Source organism: Synchiropus splendidus, chromosome 15, assembly GCF_027744825.2.
Source record: "Synchiropus splendidus isolate RoL2022-P1 chromosome 15, RoL_Sspl_1.0, whole genome shotgun sequence".
Taxonomy (NCBI): Eukaryota; Metazoa; Chordata; class Actinopteri; order Syngnathiformes; family Callionymidae; genus Synchiropus; species Synchiropus splendidus.
The window spans coordinates 15,319,909-15,338,046 of record NC_071348.1 but is presented as its reverse complement, the minus strand read 5'-3'; the positions used below and the strand labels follow the sequence as shown (position 1 = coordinate 15,338,046).

Here is an 18,138-nt window from a genome sequence, read left to right as displayed (position 1 = left end):
GAAAAGTGTCTTTGGGCACATTAGAAAAGATTTAGACATTACGGTTAATCACAACACTGCGTTGTTTTTCATTAAGTGTCACCACAACCATCGGAGACAGATACTGAAGTGCATGCTGATTTCAACAGATTGACAGGAACAAATCCAACTCGCAATACTAGGGTCTGTTTCAGAAAGGTGGCTCAGTGAAACGCTTCAGTTGGCTTTCCTGCAAGTGTGCAGTCACAAAGCACAATGGGCAAGCCTCTGTTTCCACTAAGTCATAGTTAATGGAAACTGTGACATTTTTCATTGTTGCTGGTTACCTGTACTAAAACCACCACTCATGGTAATACAGAACAAGTCGATCCCATCACAGCTGCCTTAATAAATGTGTACAACAGAGAATAATTGCTTTTTAGGAATGCAATTTGATGAGGACAACACCGCTTTCTTGTAATGTAATTATATATATTTTTGTGTTTTATTTCAGTTACAGACAAGTGCTCACACTGGTGAATTTAACCACCTCCTCCAGGAGCATCGCCTGAATGAGGCCACTTTGAGCGGTAGTTCAGGTGGAACCGCCACTAGTTGGACGACCTGTTGGCACCAACTACCTGCAAACTGTTCATTGGCCAACGCCTGTCTTTGGTAAGCAATTCAATGTGTGAATATATAGACACTGAATCATGTACAAGTCTGTCTGAACCACCATCAATGCTTAATAATCTGTCATTGTCAATAATGTGGACATGAAAATAAGTGTATCTACAATAATAGTTCTATTTTTTTAGGCTTGTCAGTGAGCGCCATTGGTAAAAAAATAAAATAGTTAAAACAGTTAAATGCTTTGTGATCAAACTATTTATCCTGTGAGGTAGATGCACTGTTGTATTGTTGATATATACTTTGTTAAATTATCGTCTACATATATATATTTACATATCCTATGTTTTATATTTTGCAGATATTCTGTAATAGGAGACTCATGCATCACCGACTGCATCTGTGTTGGTGAGACTGTTCACTTCCAGGTGCTGACCACAGCCATCAACCACATTTTTGTCACAGATGAGGCTTCTCCTTTGTGGAAAAAACAGTTATCAGTGCAGCACAACTCCTCCTTCAAGAGCCACCCACCTATTCTAACAGATTTGCATATTATAATTCATCTCTGCAATAACATGAAGCTGTATTCAACCCAATTTCTTGACATTTTGAATAATGCTTTTGATATGTATATCACTTTATATATCAAAAAACTTTTCCTATTTCATTCATACTCATTAGATACACCCAGTATCATAATCAGACGTGAACTATGTGCAGTGTTTTGTTGGATCTTCCCTGAAGGGATGAGGGTCAAGAGATGAGGAGGAAGTGGGGCGGCATCCGGTTCCTTTAAGGAGACTGTGGCTACAAAGAAAGTAAATGAAGGCTCCAAATGATCCAAATTTCAGTCAGCTATTGTTTTGCTTGACAGAATAACTAGTACCTTTTAATTTTGGGGCTCAGAATATGTTTTCTGATTCTTTTATTTGTGTCGACAATGTTGCATTTCTGCAGGGACCTAGGATGTCTCCCTCTGTTGGTCTCTTCCTTTGGTGTCCTGTACATAATGATCCCATTGTGATTAGTAGTAGTACTAATATCTGTAAAGGACAGCCATAATGTTCACCTAAAGCTATAAGCTAAAGGTATCTGACTATGATAGTGCTCAAATGAAGGCGTACAAAACATTTAATAAGAAATAGAATAATACTAGAAAATGCTATTTCTTCATACTTCGGGACCAGCAGTGGATGAGGAAGGGCCAGTGGCAGGTGGAGGAGATGCAGCAGCACCAGGTGAGGCAGAGGAAGGTCCATCCTCCTCCACATCATCATCATCATCATCATGAGTGGTTCCATCCTCCTCTCATCAATGAAAACACAGCGTGATTACAGTATTGTACTTCCTCTGAAGCCAGACAGAAAACTATATGCTTTTTAATATGTAGCTTGCATCCATATCACCAACAAAATAACAATAGTACAAACCTACCTCATGATTCATCTGTTGTAAGGACTCCAGAAGAGAGAGGATGGCGAAGAACTAGATGCCGCTGACCACCTCAGTCACCTTCCTCCCCTCATGCAAACAGACTCTTCCACTTTTCCAGGACGTTTCATCTGAATTAAATTAAGTCGCCATACATACACAGCAGTACATTCACCATGTAAACTAGGAAGACACTGCGTTTAGGCATACATGACTTGATAAAAGTAGATAAAGATCTGAACTACATCCGGACAAGATTCTTCCTATTGAAGTGCCAGTTCTAATTTCAAAATGGACAATTTGTGGGTCTCATGATGGGGAAGCCGGAAAGCACGTAAACAACGGCAGCAATTGACGGCTAGCCGCGGCGACCAGCATGTCCGTGACGCTATGGGTTTTTGAGCTTCATACGATTCCGGCTAAACAAGTCGACACAACTGGGCGACAGCAACAGTCGCACTAGTTCAACTTTAGTTCAACTGCAATGAAACCAATATGGATTTGCAGTAGAGAACCTGATGAAGACACACAGGTAGTTTCAAGGGGTTCTATCGCATACTTTCAGAATAAAGGTCCTTTGAAAAGGACCATATGAATTATAATTTGTATTGTATTATTATGCGTTTCCTGGGCAGAACTTTTAGTTTGGCCGCAATGAAGCCAATATGAAGTTTCATGGGATTCTATCAAGTACTTTCAGAATAAAGTTCCTTTGAAAACATCATTATCCACCTATCCATCCTCATCCGCTTATCTGTTGCCGGTTCGCGGGGGCAGCAGCTTCAGAAGGTCACACCAAACTCCCTTCTCCCAGGCAACATCCACCAGCTCCAACTGGGGGATCCCAAGACGCTCCCACGCCAGTGTAGAGTTATAATCCCTCCACCTCGTCCTGGGTCGACCCCTCAGTCTCCTCCCAGCTGGCAGTGCCTGAAACACCTCCAATGGGAGGCATCCAGGGGGCATCCCTGACTCCTCTCAATGCATACAAGCAGAAGATTCCGAGTCGCCCACCACCTGTCGGAGAAAACTCGATTCAGCCGCTTGTATCCGGGATCTCATTCTTTCGGTCATGACCCCCAGCTCATGACCATAGGTGAGGGTCGTGATGGAGATTGAACTGTAAATAGAGAGCTTTGCCTGTTGGCTCAGATCTCTCTCTCCAACTCCCTTACCACCCACTCGAGAGAAAGACCCCAAGATACTTAAACTTCTCGACTTGAGGCATGGACTCATTCCGTACCCAGAGAGAGCACTCCACTCTCCTTTTCCAGTTGAGAACCATGGCCTCGCATTTAGAGGTGCTGATCCTCATCCCAGCTGCTTCACACTCAGATGCATACCGATCAAGTGAGAGTTGGAGGTCGCACAAGCAAATCATCTCTTCTCAATTGGTTGTAGGCGACAGTGTGAGTTGTGTGACCAGAACCAATAGTAAACTAATTTTAGAGTTGAAGCGAGAATGCTGCCATCTGCTGGTCGATGTTACGATGGCCACATGTCAAAGTCAGATGTCATTATGTGATAAAGGGGAAGTGTTCAGGAAACCACTTAAGCGCTGCTTCCTGGCTGCAGCCATACTAACTCTGTTTTTTGATTCAGGCCATAAGCAACAAGCTTTATGATTCCGAGAGCTTGTGCTACACTTGAAACTGCCAGCTGAGAGGCTCAAACGTTCAACCGCACTTAGCTAAAAACACAGAACATGTTGGAAGACAGAACATGTTGATACCTCCCTGGTGGGGATCGTGAGTCCTCTGTGTGCTGCTTGTCTTGATGGTGGAATGTGATCAGTCAGTCAGTGTTTCTTTTTTTCCAAGCTGACTACAGCAACATTCTAGCAGGTGAACAACAGTAGTATCAGGCCACTCCTCTTTCACTGGCCGGATTCTTTCTGGTGTGTTCTCGTGTCGGAACAGGCAGAAGCACAACGTCAGCACTCACATGTGAGAGTGGAGGGTGTGCTTTTGCTGCTCAACTTTGAGGAAGTCCAGCTCAACTTTATCTTTACTGTGTCAGACAAGGAAGCTGCTCAACATGGATCAGTCGCACTGAGGTTGCGGCAGTGACAAGTGCAAACCCCGGGGACCAGGTAAGAACTCAGAGGAATATTTTTAGAGAATTGGAGCCTGTTGACGTTGTGGCATCTGCTGTAGAGTTCTCACACCACCAGAGCTAAACAGTTTCCTCTTAAGGAACCATCTGAATCTCTGGATAGATTCTTGTTTGCAATCCATTCTCAAATTCTGTCGGTTGAACTTGTCAGCTCTCAGACTTCTGACGAAGAGAGATCAGTTTTTAAAACAGAGGAAGTGACATCACTCCGAGTGTGGCTGGTAGAACTACACACTTGCAACAACTTCCTCTTTGCTGTGATGAAGATTATAAAAGTCACCAGAGTATACGATGTCTGTTGTTCAGGCCCGCCCAAGATCAACTGGATCTGTGGGTGGAGATCCAGATCAACAGTACAACTGCTCTCTGAAGAGTGGTGAGTGTATGCAACTGATTCTGTTACAAATACTCAATTAACCACTGACCAGAGTTAGTGTCTGCAACAAACCATGGAATATCTGAGGTCAGTTGAGGCAGATAGCAGGTTAAAACATGTCTCCGGTATGTAGCCTCACCCCCTTTCTCACCTGCCAACACTTGCTGTGTGTGCATGTATGTCTGGAACTTTTCTGAGCTTTTCATGAAGTGGTTATTATGCTTCTGCTTCTAGATCATATCAGCATGGAAGGCTTCAGCTCCAAGGACTTGGCCATGAAGGCCCAGAAAAAGATCCTTAGCTCCATGGCCAGCAAAAGCTCAGTTCAGATGTTCATCGACGACACTACCAGCGAGATCCTCGATGAGCTCTATCGGGTGTCCAGGGAGCATTGCCAGAACAAGGCTGAGGCTCAGAAGGTGATCAAAGACCTGGTTAAGATTGCAGTAAAGATCGGCGTTCTGTTCCGGAACAATTGCTTTAACAGAGACGAGCTATGTGTGGCCCAGGACTTCAAGAAGAAGCTGCATCAGGGTGCCATGACTGCCATTAGCTTCTATGAGGTGAGAGCGCATGTACCACATTTCTGTCATGCACACACCTGAGCATTAGCACGCACACAAAACGAAACCATCACCAGATACATGTGCACTCAAACAAATGGTCAAGAATCTAATTGCAGAGTTTCTTTCACCAGGTGGACTTCACCTTTGATCAGAGTGTGATGTCTGAACTTCTGTCGTGTTGCCGGGATCTTCTGCTCAAGTTAGTCCAGGCTCACCTGAAACCTAAGTCTCATGGTCGGATCAATCATGTATTTAATCATTACTCCGACCCTGAGCTCCTGAGCAGACTGTATGAGCCTTCTGGACCCCTGAGACCAAACTTGACCAGGATTTGCAGTGGACTCAACAAGCTTCTGGAAGATGGGACGATATGATTGCTCGTTCAGATCGCATACTTGAGCCGCAAAATTGAACAAATGGACATCAACGCTTCATATAGCTCAAAATCTGGACTGCTTTGTGATTGAAACTGTCATGGGAGGTCGACTGGAAGTTCAGGGAGAAGTTCAACCTAAACAATGTTTTATTCTATGAAACTAGGGACCAACCACAGCAGCTGGATCATCAAGTGGCCAAAGTTCAAGTATTCAAAGCAAAACCTTCAGACTTTTCTAATTGTCCTGAAGTTATAAAAGCTTTCCAACAGTGACTGTGATTTTTGTAATAAAAATATGTTTTTTTAATGAGCCAAAGTGTACTTATGATCTCACACATGCTCTGACTTTCATTTCCATCATTCATGCATATTAACACAAAATCAACATGCACACAACACAGAAATACCATCTTATATCCACATAATTCCAAATGAAGGACCATATTCTCACAGTCTTCATGTCAGCGACTGGAATGGTAAAAGCTCAGTCTACATCTAATTTCTTCACAAGATCTGGGTAAGACGAATTGCAGACATGGCTCAGCCTTTTTTTCTGATGTGACATGAACACAACTTCTTCAGGAAGACGTGATCAAATACAATTCGGAGCTTTGAACTGTGAATGTAAAATGGAAAGTCAATATTTATTACATTTGAGGCAAATATACAATATATATTTAAAGGTAAATCATATAAAAGAGGTGGCTTTATCTGATCAACAAAAATCAATCCACTTGATGTAGCATCAATAAAGATTTTTTATTTCCCAATGGCATTTTTTGACATACAGGAAAACAGCAAAAAAGCATGACTGAACTTCCAACTTGATGTTGATCCGCGCAGCATATACACAGGGTCACCCGCTCTTCCCTCTTTTCCTTCTGTGACGTAACAGATAGCTGCGCTTTTCAACAGGACTTATTTTACATGTACATTGGGTTCTTCCAGTTGACTCACATATATCTGGCATACTGCTTGAGTGAAGTAATTCCATACATGGACATAGTTTTAAAGTTTCAGGGTCTGGTGCTGCTGAATGGTATAAATTGTGAAATGGATTTCCTGATCTGAGCTGAAATTACTCAACATCTCATTGAGATGTGCCACCGTTCATTTAAGCAACAATGCGTAATATTGTAACATAAATACATTATTTTCATATTTCCTGAGATGACAGATTTCAGTTTCAACAGTCAAAAATACTGGAGTCAGACTCTCCAGCTCTCTGTTAAACACTCCCTTGGACCGCATAACTTTCCAGCCGCCCGGGGGCGTGGTATGCTTGTTGTTTGTAGTGGAGTATATGTGTCTGAAGGGAAACAGATGAACTGCTGTGCTAAAACGGGTGCTAGATATACTTCGTGTATGGCAAACATAGTTTTTCAATGAATTTATTCCCAGCAAAAATTACTTGTTCATGCCAACACAATTATGAATGTTTGCTGTTTGTCATATTGCACTGTCGAAGCATACAGTGAACATATAGGTGGCCAAACCAATTAGCCACAATGCTCATTATCGCGCTGGTCAAGTTATCATCCCTGGCAATTGTACTGGAACTTATTGAAGAAGATTTGTTTCTAACTCTGGTGTCTGGCATTTGTTAGCATCTGAAAAATATGTTTCCCACATTTGATAACACGCCGAAGACCAGCGATAAACACAAAGAATAGCATACAACTCAAAGATAGGTACAAACATTGTTTATATTGACTGATGCATAGTGATAGATAGCATAGTGGGTAATTGGTTCGGCCAGCTATATGTTCACTGTACGCTTCGACAGTGCAATACGACAAACAGCAGACCTGCATAATTGTGTTAGAACATCAACAAGTCATTTTTGCTTCATTGAAAAACTATTTCCGCCATACACAAAGTAAATCTAGCACGTTTTAGCACCGCAGTTTAACTATTTCGCTGCAGTCATATGTACTACGCACACACATTTGTTTCCCTTAAAAATTATTTGGTAACACAACAGAGACAGCAGTGAACACAAAATTGACTTAGAAGTCGAGTAGAAACATTGCCACTTCAGAATCAGAAGAAAAGACTTTTGGTAACTCTCAGTTCTTGCCAGGCTATAAATGCACCTCCTATATTGACTCTTGTCCGGGATATTCTCTGTCATTCCATTCTTATGCCATGATGTAAACAAAGGAACTTGACTCGCTGCCGAGATTGTTCTTTCGTAAAGTGTCATGTGGGGGTGGAGTTGGGGCTGTGACCCCACTCTCAGAACACGAATCCGGGCGGCTCACCCACAGAAGGTCACATAGTCAAGGGGAGCGTTTAGCAGAGAGCTGGAGAGTCTGACTCCAGGATTTTTGACTGTTCATACTGAAACCTGTCATCTCAGGAAAATAAAATAATTTATTTCTGTCTCAATATTATGCATTGTTGCTTTAACCGAAATAAAAATAAAAAATAACGTTTTTCATAAAACAAGAACTAATTGACACAATTTATGTGGAAATTATTTTTGCGTTATTACTGTTTTGTGACCTATTTCAATGTGCAATCTTGTTCCAATGTTAAATGAAAAAAAGCAACTACAACTAATAAAAACTAAACTGAAACTTAAAACTAGCCAACCCACTCGAAAAACGAATTAAAACCAAATTTGACAGACAAAAATTCAAAACTAATAAATAAATAAATAATGGAAAATCCAAAACTATTTTAACCTTGGTGGGAACCACCTGGACACAAAGAGGTTCACAATTACTTTTAGGTTCACTGTTGGTATAATGTGATTCCATCTACATTATGTGGCGATGTAATCAAACGATTCCATATGCACAGTGCATTGGGCCCCCTACAGCAACGGTGAGCTCCACTCACTCGGGGTCCAAAATCTTGAGGATCATCCTCATTGTCTCCTGAGATACTACCAAACCCATGTGGATGCAGCCACTCATAACCCTACAATCGACTATTACCTATTATTATTACCTAAGTCTGTGCACTGATGTTAGTATGGTAAAAGATTAAGGCTTTCTTTATTTGTAAAACCAATCCCACAGCATATCTTCACAACACGCGCAACATGACTAAACGTATTAATCTAATAATACAATGACTTCAATTAATGTAATGTTATAACTTTAAATCTTGTAATCTTGTGAATTTAAATCTCATAATCCTATGAATTTAAATCGCATTATATTATGATTTAAACCTCTTAAGACACAATTTATAGTTGAATTTAGAATTTGAGATTGGTGAAATAAATACACTTTGTAAGTAAAGTTGTTTTTGCAAAGAAGAATGTTTGTAGACATTTGTTTTTACAATGTTGTTGTCAATAATGATCTATTCTAACTAATATATGTCATATTTCCACGTCATATGTCATATATGGAGACTGTATTGTACATATTGTATGTGGGCGAGATTCACTCTCAAAACTTCCTGTCCTGTTGTGTTTTCAGGAGTTGTTGTTGCGCCAGTCTTGTTTGTAAGTGCTTGAGTTCCTTCCTTCTTTTTTTCTCACCTAACTGGCTTTAATGTCGTTTTGGCACAGGTAGATGGTGCCCGCAAAAAAACACATATTCTTCATGTATTTATATTACGTTATTGTGAGTGGCCCTGAAACGCCTTTGATTTGGTGCCACAGTGACGTACTACAAAGACAAAGCCAAACGGCGTCTTTGTTTGAATTCCCCTACGTCACTTGCGTAACGCAACGTCCCCCTCCCCCAGCCTTCACTTCCGCCTGAGCTGTCGACGGAATGGTGGCGTGTAGCTTGTTGTCGACGCTTGGAATTTAAATTAGGTAGACGCGAGGTTTTTTTGTTTTATCCCACACGTCTTTCAACTTTTATTTGAGTAGGATTGTTCTTTTTGACATGAGCCTTCCTCGTCTGAGACCAAATCGCGTCGGTTTTACGAGCGGATTGGTCAGCCAGCTCTCCCCTCAAAATGGAGCCGTTGAGGAAACTTTCTCTTCCGCAAAGCCTGCACTACCTGGAACGGTCGCCCCGGCCAGACAACGAACCATCACATTGGACGTCAACTCGAACGACATCGCGTCCAAAAACATCCATGCTGAAGTTGACGACGGCTCGCTGCCTTGCACTCCCGAAATTTTGCCAGACCTCGATAAACTGGCGTGTTCCGTCGCCGACGCGGCTCTAGAGGCGGACACCAGAGATCTCATCCACGACTCCCTCTCACAACTGCTCAGTCAGACGGAGACCCGGTGGTCAGAGAGCCCGGCACTGACCACTATGAAGAGGGTCGTCAAGGGACTACTCGAAAAGCACAGATACGTGTATAAAGGTGAGTGCCAGAAGTCTTGTGCATTAATCCAAAATATGACGGTGGATGGTGATTTATAATCTAGAACTTCATCGTGGCACTTCGTATAAACTTTGTTGTTGGCCATCAACGCCAGATATTTGTTTAGTTTGCTCTTTGTGAATGGTGATACTTTGGTGTACACTGAGCATTCTTCTCTCTCCCTAGGAATTATCAGCAGGTTCACGGAGGACAAGCAGGGCATCAACGAGAGCGTTGTGAATGTTGTTTCAAAGAGCATGTTTTCAGATGGGAAGACCAACTGGGGTCGCATTGCCAGCCTCGTGGCGTTTGGAGCAACAGTGTGTCAGTACCTGAAGGAGCGTGGGCAGACGGATTGTGTGTCTATGGTGTCTAAGGAAATCTCTTCATATCTGCTCTTGGAGCAGCGGGACTGGCTGCTTCAGAATAACTCTTGGGTGAGTACAGTGCACAAAGTGAATATTTTCAGTGTAAAATCTGTTAATCCTCAGTCTGAGTTCATTTCTATGTGCTTCAGGATGGCTTTGTGGACTTCTTTCGAGTGTCAGATCCTGAATCATCCATGAGGAATGTGCTAATGGCAGTTCTTGGTGTTGCTGGTATTGGTGCGTCAGTGGCCATGTTGCTGCGTAAATGACCATGACTAGGGCTTCTGTGGGGAAGTTCCAAAGTAACTGTTTGTTTTTGGTTTCAGCGAAGCTCTTACTGTAACTACATTTGATTAGTTCACAAGTGTACTAAATTCCTATTTTTCTAGTGTTTGTATGTAAAATGTGTTTGAAAAGTCACTTTACTTGATTCAGCTGATATTTTGTCAAATAAAATGTTCTTTCTTTCTTTCTTGACTTGATGCCTCTTACTCTTAGTTACTTTAACCGAGCATATTGGAAAGCCCCAAGTGTGTGTGTTAATGGCTTACAGATCAACTGTTTATATTGATTCGGGGAGTGTCATGAACTCCGATCAGCTGGAAAACTGGTTCTATCTTGTTCTCAAACAGAAACTTGATCTTTGCTGTGCAATTTCCTGTGTTAACGCCCCACCCACAGATAAAAAAAAGATTCCTGGAAATCAGCTGACAAAGTCGGAAGTGACGGAAAACATGAATTAAAGCGATTTAAACGGTGAGATCATTCGCTTTCAGGTAAAACTCCATTCTAAGTTATTTGTGTTTTAAAAGTGCAAATAAAAATGGTGACACTCACTGGAAGTGAGGGTAGTCATACATATATGATAAATATATCAACTCGCTGGTGCACAACAGTGTTGTCACCCTTCTCTGTCCAGTGGTGTGACACCCCCTAAAGAGTGTCTCCAAGCTTATACTACCCCCACAGTCTCTGGAGTTGTTTTGGATGAAGCCCAGGTAAATGGCACAGGTGTTTCTTGTGGTTTTTCTAATGTATCCTAGCATTCTCTACACCGCAAAAGACTTGGGATCCTCATTGACCATGGTATGACCCTCTCCAACACTTCTTAAGTCGGAGCACACATTGTTGCTAGAATCAACTTTTATAAGTTGTGGAAACAAAAACAGACCTGACCTGATGATGCCTGAATTTGTGTACAGGTGTGGTGGATGTTTGTGATTGGCGCAACCTTCAAACAGTGACGGGAAGATTCTCACCAGACAGCATTCCTATCTGATTTCAGGTTACTGTGCGTCAGTGAATGTTGACTTGCAGTCGGTGGTTGTCTTCCATCAACCCACCCAAAATTCACCACCTCAGACCTCGACTGACTCGAGCCAACACTGACTTGGAACCTCAACTCTGTCTCTTGTGTAGTTACTTGCAAGTCGTCTTCAAATTAAGAATGCAATTCCAATCTTACTGGCTCGTGTCTCAATAGTATAATCGTATGAAAATAATTTGAAAAATGTATGCTGTTTGAGTACAAGAGAAAATAATTCTGTGGAGAAATGTTTTCAGATGTGGGGGGGTTTCTACCAGATTGAAAATCTGATCTAATCGAACCTAATTAATATACTTTTAATGTGTATGGATTTCGAAATATTTGATGTAAACTCGTACTTGTTGTTCGTGAATGGTGTTCATGGATGGTTAGCTTCTTGGGTTAAGGTGTGGAGGGGATCCTTCCATTTTAGCGGATAACCTGTCTGGAATATAGGGGGTACGTTTGAAACATTTGTCACTAGATGGCAGTGTCTGCACTCTGCTCATCTTAAATTACTCACAAGGACAACCCCCACACCACCCATAACCCGAATAGTAACGCTGACAGGGGATCCGTGGTGAGGCTGGTGATCCTAGGGGGCTGGGGGTATTCAAACTGTAGAGAACTAGAGCGCACTGCTGATCTGTTGGTAGAGACGGTAGGTTCAGTGTCTGTGTGTCAGTGCGAAAGACTTTTGCAACTACACTTGTTTTTGCCTGTGTGTGTGATCAGGAATTTTCACCGCAGTAAGTCGGTGAATTGTGGATCTAAAATTAAGCTGGTGGGGAAGAGGAATGCATGACTTGGGGAGTAGACCTGGGGGGACTTCATCTGTTGAAGGGGGAAGGCTACTGCTGCAGGAAACCTGCGACCTTTGACCTCCCACATTTGAATAGTGAGCCTGTTTGTATCTGAACCAAACATCAAAGTGAGTGTTTTGGGAAAGTTTACATCCTTGTGCATATGTGTGTGTGCGTCTTTGTAAAGCTATACTTGTGGGGATCAATTCTTGGAAACACACCTCCTAGTGGCGGCCTTTTGCTGGTCCCCACAAATTTAAGCCTCAATTTGAGGATTGTACTTTATTAAAGAATGGGTCATTATAATTATATTTATATTTGGTTTAATTTCTGGTTAAGTTTTGCCTTTTTTTGATGGTTAGGTTTAGGGTCAATGAGCAGACCCCACAATACATAAACACAAATATTTGTGTGTTTGTCCGTGTGCATGTGTGTGTGTGCTTGTATGTGGTCACCAATTCTTGGGAACACACTTCCTTCTGGGGACCTTTAGCTATTTGGTGCTATTTGTGGGGAACTTTTGCAGATCCCCACAGGATTAAGCCTCAATTTAAGTATTACAACTTTAAAATAACTAGGTTATTATGATTCAATAAGTTTGGTTTAGGCTGTGGTCAAGGCATTTGTTTTGGTTGGGTGGGTTTAGGGTAAGAGACTGGGGAAAACATTACAGTCAATGAAATGTCCCCCGAAAACATAAAAGCATAACATGAGGGTGTGTGCGCATGTGTGTTGTTCTCAGATAAGACATTTGGTAATGCTCTCACATGCACAATCTCACATTGGCCTCTTATTCCAGAATAGTGCCGCCCTCTGGCCACACTGAGCAACTGAGTCATGTCGGATCCTCGGGACATTGATGAGGATGCCATCCTCAAGGGCCTCAGTGCTGAAGAACTGGACCAGTTGGAGTATGAGCTGCAGGAGATGGACCCAGAGGTTCAGTTGCAAACTACTAAAAACTATTTGAAAACTACTGTGGTGATGTGGTGTGTGTGAGGTTGTGAGTCCGGATATGCTCTACTCTTATCTATTCTCTTATAACCATGAGGGCTTGTGCATTGGGCTTTTATCTGGTATGCAAGGTTCTTGAGTCCCGTTGAAGTTGTGACCCATTCGTCATTTTGTAAAGGATGATGACTCCTCACCTCTGTTCCAGAATGCCATGCTGCCAGCTGGATTCCGTCAGCGTGACCAGACAAAGAAAAGTCCAACAGGTCGTTTCGACCGTGACGCCCTGCTTCAGCACCTGGAGAAGACGGCGCTGGAGTGTGACGACCGGGAGGACCTGGTTCCTTTTACAGGTGAAAAGAAAGGTGAGTTCACATGGACAGAAAAAGCACGGTGAAGTAACTGGAGATGAGGAAGGGTCTAGAGTCTTTTGAAAGTGAAAAGCAAAAAGCAAACAGTCGGGGTGACTGCTTGAAGACAATCTGATGCTGGCCATTGTGTTGACACCATACCTTGCCTTGATCCTATCTCACCGTTTTGTCCAGGAAAAGTCTTTGTGGCCAAGAAAAGTGCATCAGTCCCTGAACATGAGCAGGTTATTCTGGAACCAGAGCTGGAGGAGGCACTGAAGAATGCCACAGATGCAGAGATGTGTGACATTGCTGGTAAGACTAAGGAGAAAGTGAGTGGAACTGTCAGAGTGATGACGTCATCATCAGGCAACAGGTGCAGCAATTCTTGACCCACGTATGGTTTGAACTGACACGTGACACCTGAATCGGATTCCCTCTATTCAGCACTGGTCACAAATAATCCTGGCAAAGTCACGTCTAGCTGGAAACTCCCAGTCCACTGAGAGAATATGGACCTGTAAACCTACTTACACGTAGTGTCACAGAAACTGTCCTCCTGTCTCTCTTTCTCTTGTGACATGAGCATTCTATTGACAGTCTTCACAGTGTGTGTGATTGTTTGTCTTGCAGCCATCCTGGGAATGTACACGTTGATGAGTAACAAACAGTACTATGACGCTCTCGGAACGACAGGAACCATTGCAAACACTGAAGGAATTTACAGTGAGTGTAATTTGCTGCTGTCACTAAACAAGCTGCATATGCTGGTGACGCTGATGTGATCTTGAAGATTACGGTTTCATAGTTCTGTATGCTGCATATTAATCGTTCTGTTTGCTGCATTTTGCACAAATCAACTAGTCCGCATTGGCATTCATTATGATTTTCAAATTTCATGAGAAATTATTTTGGATTTGGAGGTCAAAAAAATAAACCATGGTGTGGCCACACTTGTGCTCTGTATAGTGTTCGGGTGATAGCATGCTGCACTCGTGAGTTCCACCTTTTAGCTCCATCCAATGCTTATCTGAATAATTGGAATTTGGACGTTTAATAATCGATTCAGAACCATTGTTGGTAATGTTTGCATTTGCAAATGTACATGACATGACTTGACAACTCAACAAGGTGGTAAGTGAATATGCTGCAAAGAAGTATGGGCGAAAGTCAGTTATAGACATAATTGCAACGTGGTATTGGTTGAAATTGCATTAATAGTGGAGCAACTGATTAAAAAGTGATCCCATGTGACTGCCAAAAGACAGAGTCCAACTCTGGTCCTGTTCTCCCAACTGAGCTATTTCGGCGCACATGCATGCTTGCATGCCAAAGGGGTTAAACACATGCACATGTCCCCAAAGTAATGCACACATAAAGTAAAAATCCCAGGATCCAGACTGCGATCCGGCTCAGTCCCAAAATTCAGTTTTGTTCCTTGTCATATTTCTCACATTACCTTAAAATTTTATCCAAATCCGTCCATAACTAAAGTTATTTTGAAAACAGACAGACAAACCAATGCAATCAGAAACATAACCACTTTGGCGAAGGAGGTTATGTTTTTGAGGAGGTACACAAATAGTTGGAGGTAAAAAATAACTGTTTTGTGTGCCTTTCGCCAATGTTTGGAGAAAATTGACTAGGATTACTGTTGTACAATCACTTGAATGTCTTAATGCGCCAAATGTTATCGCAGGTGTGATGTTGTTTTACATCCAAGGTTCTGAGGCTTCAGAAGATCCAGTCACTTCACAGGTTTTTAGGGTGCAAGTTTTTTTTATGGAAATGACATGAATGATTCAGTGTAAAAGCACAAACTATGAACTTCCAGGTGTTGTCAAGCCAGATCCATTCAAGATCTTTCCTGACGAGCCTCCAAACAGTACCAATGTGGAAGAAACTCTGGAGCGGATCCATAACAATGACAGCAGCCTCATAGATGTCAACCTAAACAACATCAAGGTCTGGTTCTTCACCACAGTATGTGCGACAACACACTGGACTCTGACCTTTCCCATTTGATAGGACATACCCATCCCGACTCTGAAGGAAATATTTGAAGCCATGAAGGGAAATTCTCATGTGGAATCTCTGAGTATTGCCGCCACCCGCAGTAATGATCCAGTTGCTTATGTAAGTAAGAACTACATCAATTCTACACTACCACAGTTTGCAGCAAGTCTGGTGATCAAGAAAGCTCGTGTTACCAGAGGTAAAGAACTCCAGTCCAGTGAGCGAAACCTGGATTTGTGTGACTGCTTCTCTGTCTGTTTTGTACCACTGAGGTTGGTGGTTTATTCTCACAAATAGCTGTTGAAAGTGGAATGGAAATCACCTCACATGGGTGAAGTTTGTCTTTGCTGGTTTGCTCTGAACTTCCTAGTCTTGCATCCTGTTTCTAGTTTATGTGTAGTTGTAGTCAAACTAATATAAGGCAAAAAGAAGGACTCGCAGATGGGCTGATCCTAGACTCACAGTGGACCACGTTGCTTAATTGGACCAAAAATGACTGATCAATGGACATATGTGAGGCAGTGTTGCCTGAACTCAAGTCAGCAGTTCATTGTTTGTGCAGGCATGTGCCGAGATGCTGCTGGAGAACACGAGTCTACAGGCACTCAACATTGAGTCCAACTTCATCACCTCAGATGGAATGATGGCAATAATCCGGGCGATGGCTAACAATGCTACACTGGTAGAGCTGAAGATCGACAATCAGGTGAAGTCTCTACAGGCCGCAGTGCTGCTGCTGTATCGTGCCTCAAAAAGACTCATTGCCCCATTTCTATTCAGAGGCAAAAGTTGGGTGACTCAGTTGAAATGGAGATCGCTGCGATGTTGGAGAACAACTCCAGCATCCTGAAGTTCGGATACCACTTCACCCAGCAGGGTCCACGGGCCCGCGCCGCAATGGCAATGACACGCAACAATGACATGAGTGAGAAATGCATGCACACGTGTATGGCTCCTACGCACATGAAAAACATTTACAAGTGACTATAATTGATCACCTGTTTCACGTCACTGTTAGTACATCAGTTTCTGTGTCTTAATGTCCTTCGTCCATAGTTAGCTTGTTCTTGTTTTTTGTTTCCACAGTTCGACAGCAAAGATTAAGATGAATGTGCAAGAGTATTTATAACCATCATCTTCATCGTCATCATCATCATAGTCTTCATCATCACTCTTGATTTGTGATCGATTCATGACTGTAAATAAAGATTATATTTCTACACTCCTTCCTCCTTAAACAGACCTTACATCAAATGTTTAAGTGGTGGAAAAAAAACGTCTTCTTTTTGGTAGTTGAAGCAAGTGGCATGAAGTGAAGCCACAAAAGACATACATCGACCATGGACTGCAGTTTAAATCAGGAGTCCTCAAGTTTTACCGGCATTGATCCAATCTTCTGAGCTTAGAACCTTCTCAGCGCCTCCTGATATTCACTTTCTCTGCTCACCTCCACTATTTTTACCACCACAGTCCAAATGGAGACAGAACTGTTTGTCGGATTCAATTTCTGGTTCCAAATATAAGGTGGTACTTGATAGGATGAGGGGGAGTTCTGGTGGGTTTACAAGCAGAAACAGCTGCTTATGGTGGCGGTTCATCAGAGCCGCTGCAGCAATCTATATAGATTAGCAATTTATACAGATTTGAAGTGGGGCAAATTAGAAAAGAATGTGACATAGTTTGCTTATTAGTGACACCTGTGATTTGGCTTTTCTTTGCCTGTTTTAATTTATCAGGTGCTCATAATGTATCTGTTGTTAGTCTCACTAACCCTTCCCTCAGCCATCACTGACACTCCTGGGCTGTTTGCTAGATTTCCAATTTTTATTATGCTGAGCAGACTTTGCAGATTTTGCAATCCCTGTGTCAGTGCGCCTACCGCTTTAAGACAATCATGTGACTGTGTCGACCCGGCAAAAACTCGCCGAACTGTGTTTCTAAGGAAGCGCATCTGTCAACAGGATGTAACTGCTGAAACAGTCGAATCTCACAGTTCTTTGTGAATGTCTTTGTGGATCTAGGGGGCAGCTCCAAGGGAAACGCAAGCTGTCTGCCGTGTGGGACCATTTTGATCTCCTGTCGGAGAATAATGTAGCTATTTCGATCTGTGTGTTTGTCTCAGATTTCCGACTTGTCTTGTTCCATTCTAATTCAAATGAATTTACAAGGTATCATTGAATTTAGGAAATTTAAAAACATTGGAAATAAACATTTTTCATATTGATAAATTGATAAATAATAAATAATAAATGGAAAGACTTAAATGATATTGTATACAGTAGGTCATCAAATCGGTGTCAGTTCAGTCAAGTCGGTTGCCTGCAGGGACTTTAAGGGATTTTAATGTCCAGGTGTCAGTATTCAGTGACACAGTATCAGAACAGTGTGTCATTGTGTGGAAACGCTTTGATGGCTCATTTACTCATCACTATTTACAAGTTCACAAAATCTTTGGGAACTTGTGAAGCAGCATGACCATCATCTGATTCCCAGCCACAGACACCAGGCTGGCTCCTGCACCACCCAGACATCATGGCACAAAACTATACAAAGAAATTGTACAGCTGCAATTGTCCACTATTTGACAAATGCTTGCTTGTGA

At 42.2% G+C, this 18,138-nt stretch overlaps 3 protein-coding genes across 7 annotated transcripts; all 3 read left to right on the top strand.

Moving 5' to 3' along the window:
• Nucleotides 1-3,967: 3,967 nt before the first annotated feature.
• tnfaip8l2b (tumor necrosis factor, alpha-induced protein 8-like 2b) lies at nt 3,968-5,759 on the top strand. Of its 2 annotated transcripts, XM_053888253.1 has the most exons (4): nt 3,968-4,114; nt 4,444-4,513; nt 4,748-5,076; nt 5,211-5,759. In XM_053888253.1, the coding sequence occupies exons 3-4, from the start codon at nt 4,759-4,761 to the stop codon at nt 5,451-5,453; spliced, it is 561 nt and encodes a 186-aa protein (XP_053744228.1). In that variant the 5' UTR covers nt 3,968-4,114; nt 4,444-4,513; nt 4,748-4,758; the 3' UTR covers nt 5,454-5,759. The 2 variants fall into 2 exon arrangements, with proteins under 2 accessions (XP_053744228.1, XP_053744227.1); XM_053888252.1 differs by lacking the exon at nt 4,444-4,513.
• A 3,411-nt stretch (nt 5,760-9,170) lies between these two features.
• mcl1b (MCL1 apoptosis regulator, BCL2 family member b) lies at nt 9,171-10,581 on the top strand. Its single transcript, XM_053887737.1, has 3 exons — nt 9,171-9,742; nt 9,929-10,179; nt 10,260-10,581. Exons 1-3 carry the CDS (start codon nt 9,310-9,312, stop codon nt 10,377-10,379), a joined length of 804 nt encoding a protein of 267 aa, XP_053743712.1. The 5' UTR covers nt 9,171-9,309; the 3' UTR covers nt 10,380-10,581.
• Nucleotides 10,582-10,707: 126 nt separating this feature from the next.
• Nucleotides 10,708-16,730, top strand: tmod4 (tropomodulin 4 (muscle)). Of its 4 annotated transcripts, none has more exons than XM_053887734.1 (11): nt 10,708-11,196; nt 11,313-11,395; nt 13,019-13,158; nt 13,379-13,535; nt 13,716-13,835; nt 14,154-14,246; nt 15,355-15,485; nt 15,549-15,656; nt 16,099-16,242; nt 16,317-16,461; nt 16,623-16,730. In XM_053887734.1, the coding sequence occupies exons 3-11, from the start codon at nt 13,057-13,059 to the stop codon at nt 16,643-16,645; spliced, it is 1,023 nt and encodes a 340-aa protein (XP_053743709.1). In that variant the 5' UTR covers nt 10,708-11,196; nt 11,313-11,395; nt 13,019-13,056; the 3' UTR covers nt 16,646-16,730. The 4 variants fall into 4 exon arrangements, with proteins under 4 accessions (XP_053743709.1, XP_053743708.1, XP_053743710.1 ...); XM_053887733.1 differs by having other exon boundaries at nt 11,313-12,077; XM_053887735.1 differs by lacking the exon at nt 11,313-11,395.
• The last annotated feature ends 1,408 nt before the right edge of the window (nt 16,731-18,138 follow it).

What these genes read in the sequence shown, in the direction of transcription:
- mcl1b (XM_053887737.1), top strand. Translation starts at nt 9,310, where the DNA reads ATGAGCCTTCCTCGTCTGAGACCAAATCGCGTCGGTTTTACGAGCGGA. An exon ending in GCACAGATACGTGTATAAAG is followed by an intron (nt 9,743 to 9,928) that starts GTGAGTGCCAGA and finishes CTCTCTCCCTAG; the next exon opens with GAATTATCAGCAGGTTCACG. An exon ending in TGCTTCAGAATAACTCTTGG is followed by an intron (nt 10,180 to 10,259) that starts GTGAGTACAGTG and finishes TATGTGCTTCAG; the next exon opens with GATGGCTTTGTGGACTTCTT.
- tmod4 (XM_053887735.1), top strand. Translation starts at nt 13,057, where the DNA reads ATGTCGGATCCTCGGGACATTGATGAGGATGCCATCCTCAAGGGCCTC. An exon ending in TTTTACAGGTGAAAAGAAAG is followed by an intron (nt 13,536 to 13,715) that starts GTGAGTTCACAT and finishes CGTTTTGTCCAG; the next exon opens with GAAAAGTCTTTGTGGCCAAG. An exon ending in AGAGATGTGTGACATTGCTG is followed by an intron (nt 13,836 to 14,153) that starts GTAAGACTAAGG and finishes TTTGTCTTGCAG; the next exon opens with CCATCCTGGGAATGTACACG.
- tnfaip8l2b (XM_053888252.1), top strand. Translation starts at nt 4,759, where the DNA reads ATGGAAGGCTTCAGCTCCAAGGACTTGGCCATGAAGGCCCAGAAAAAG. An exon ending in CTGCCATTAGCTTCTATGAG is followed by an intron (nt 5,077 to 5,210) that starts GTGAGAGCGCAT and finishes TTCTTTCACCAG; the next exon opens with GTGGACTTCACCTTTGATCA.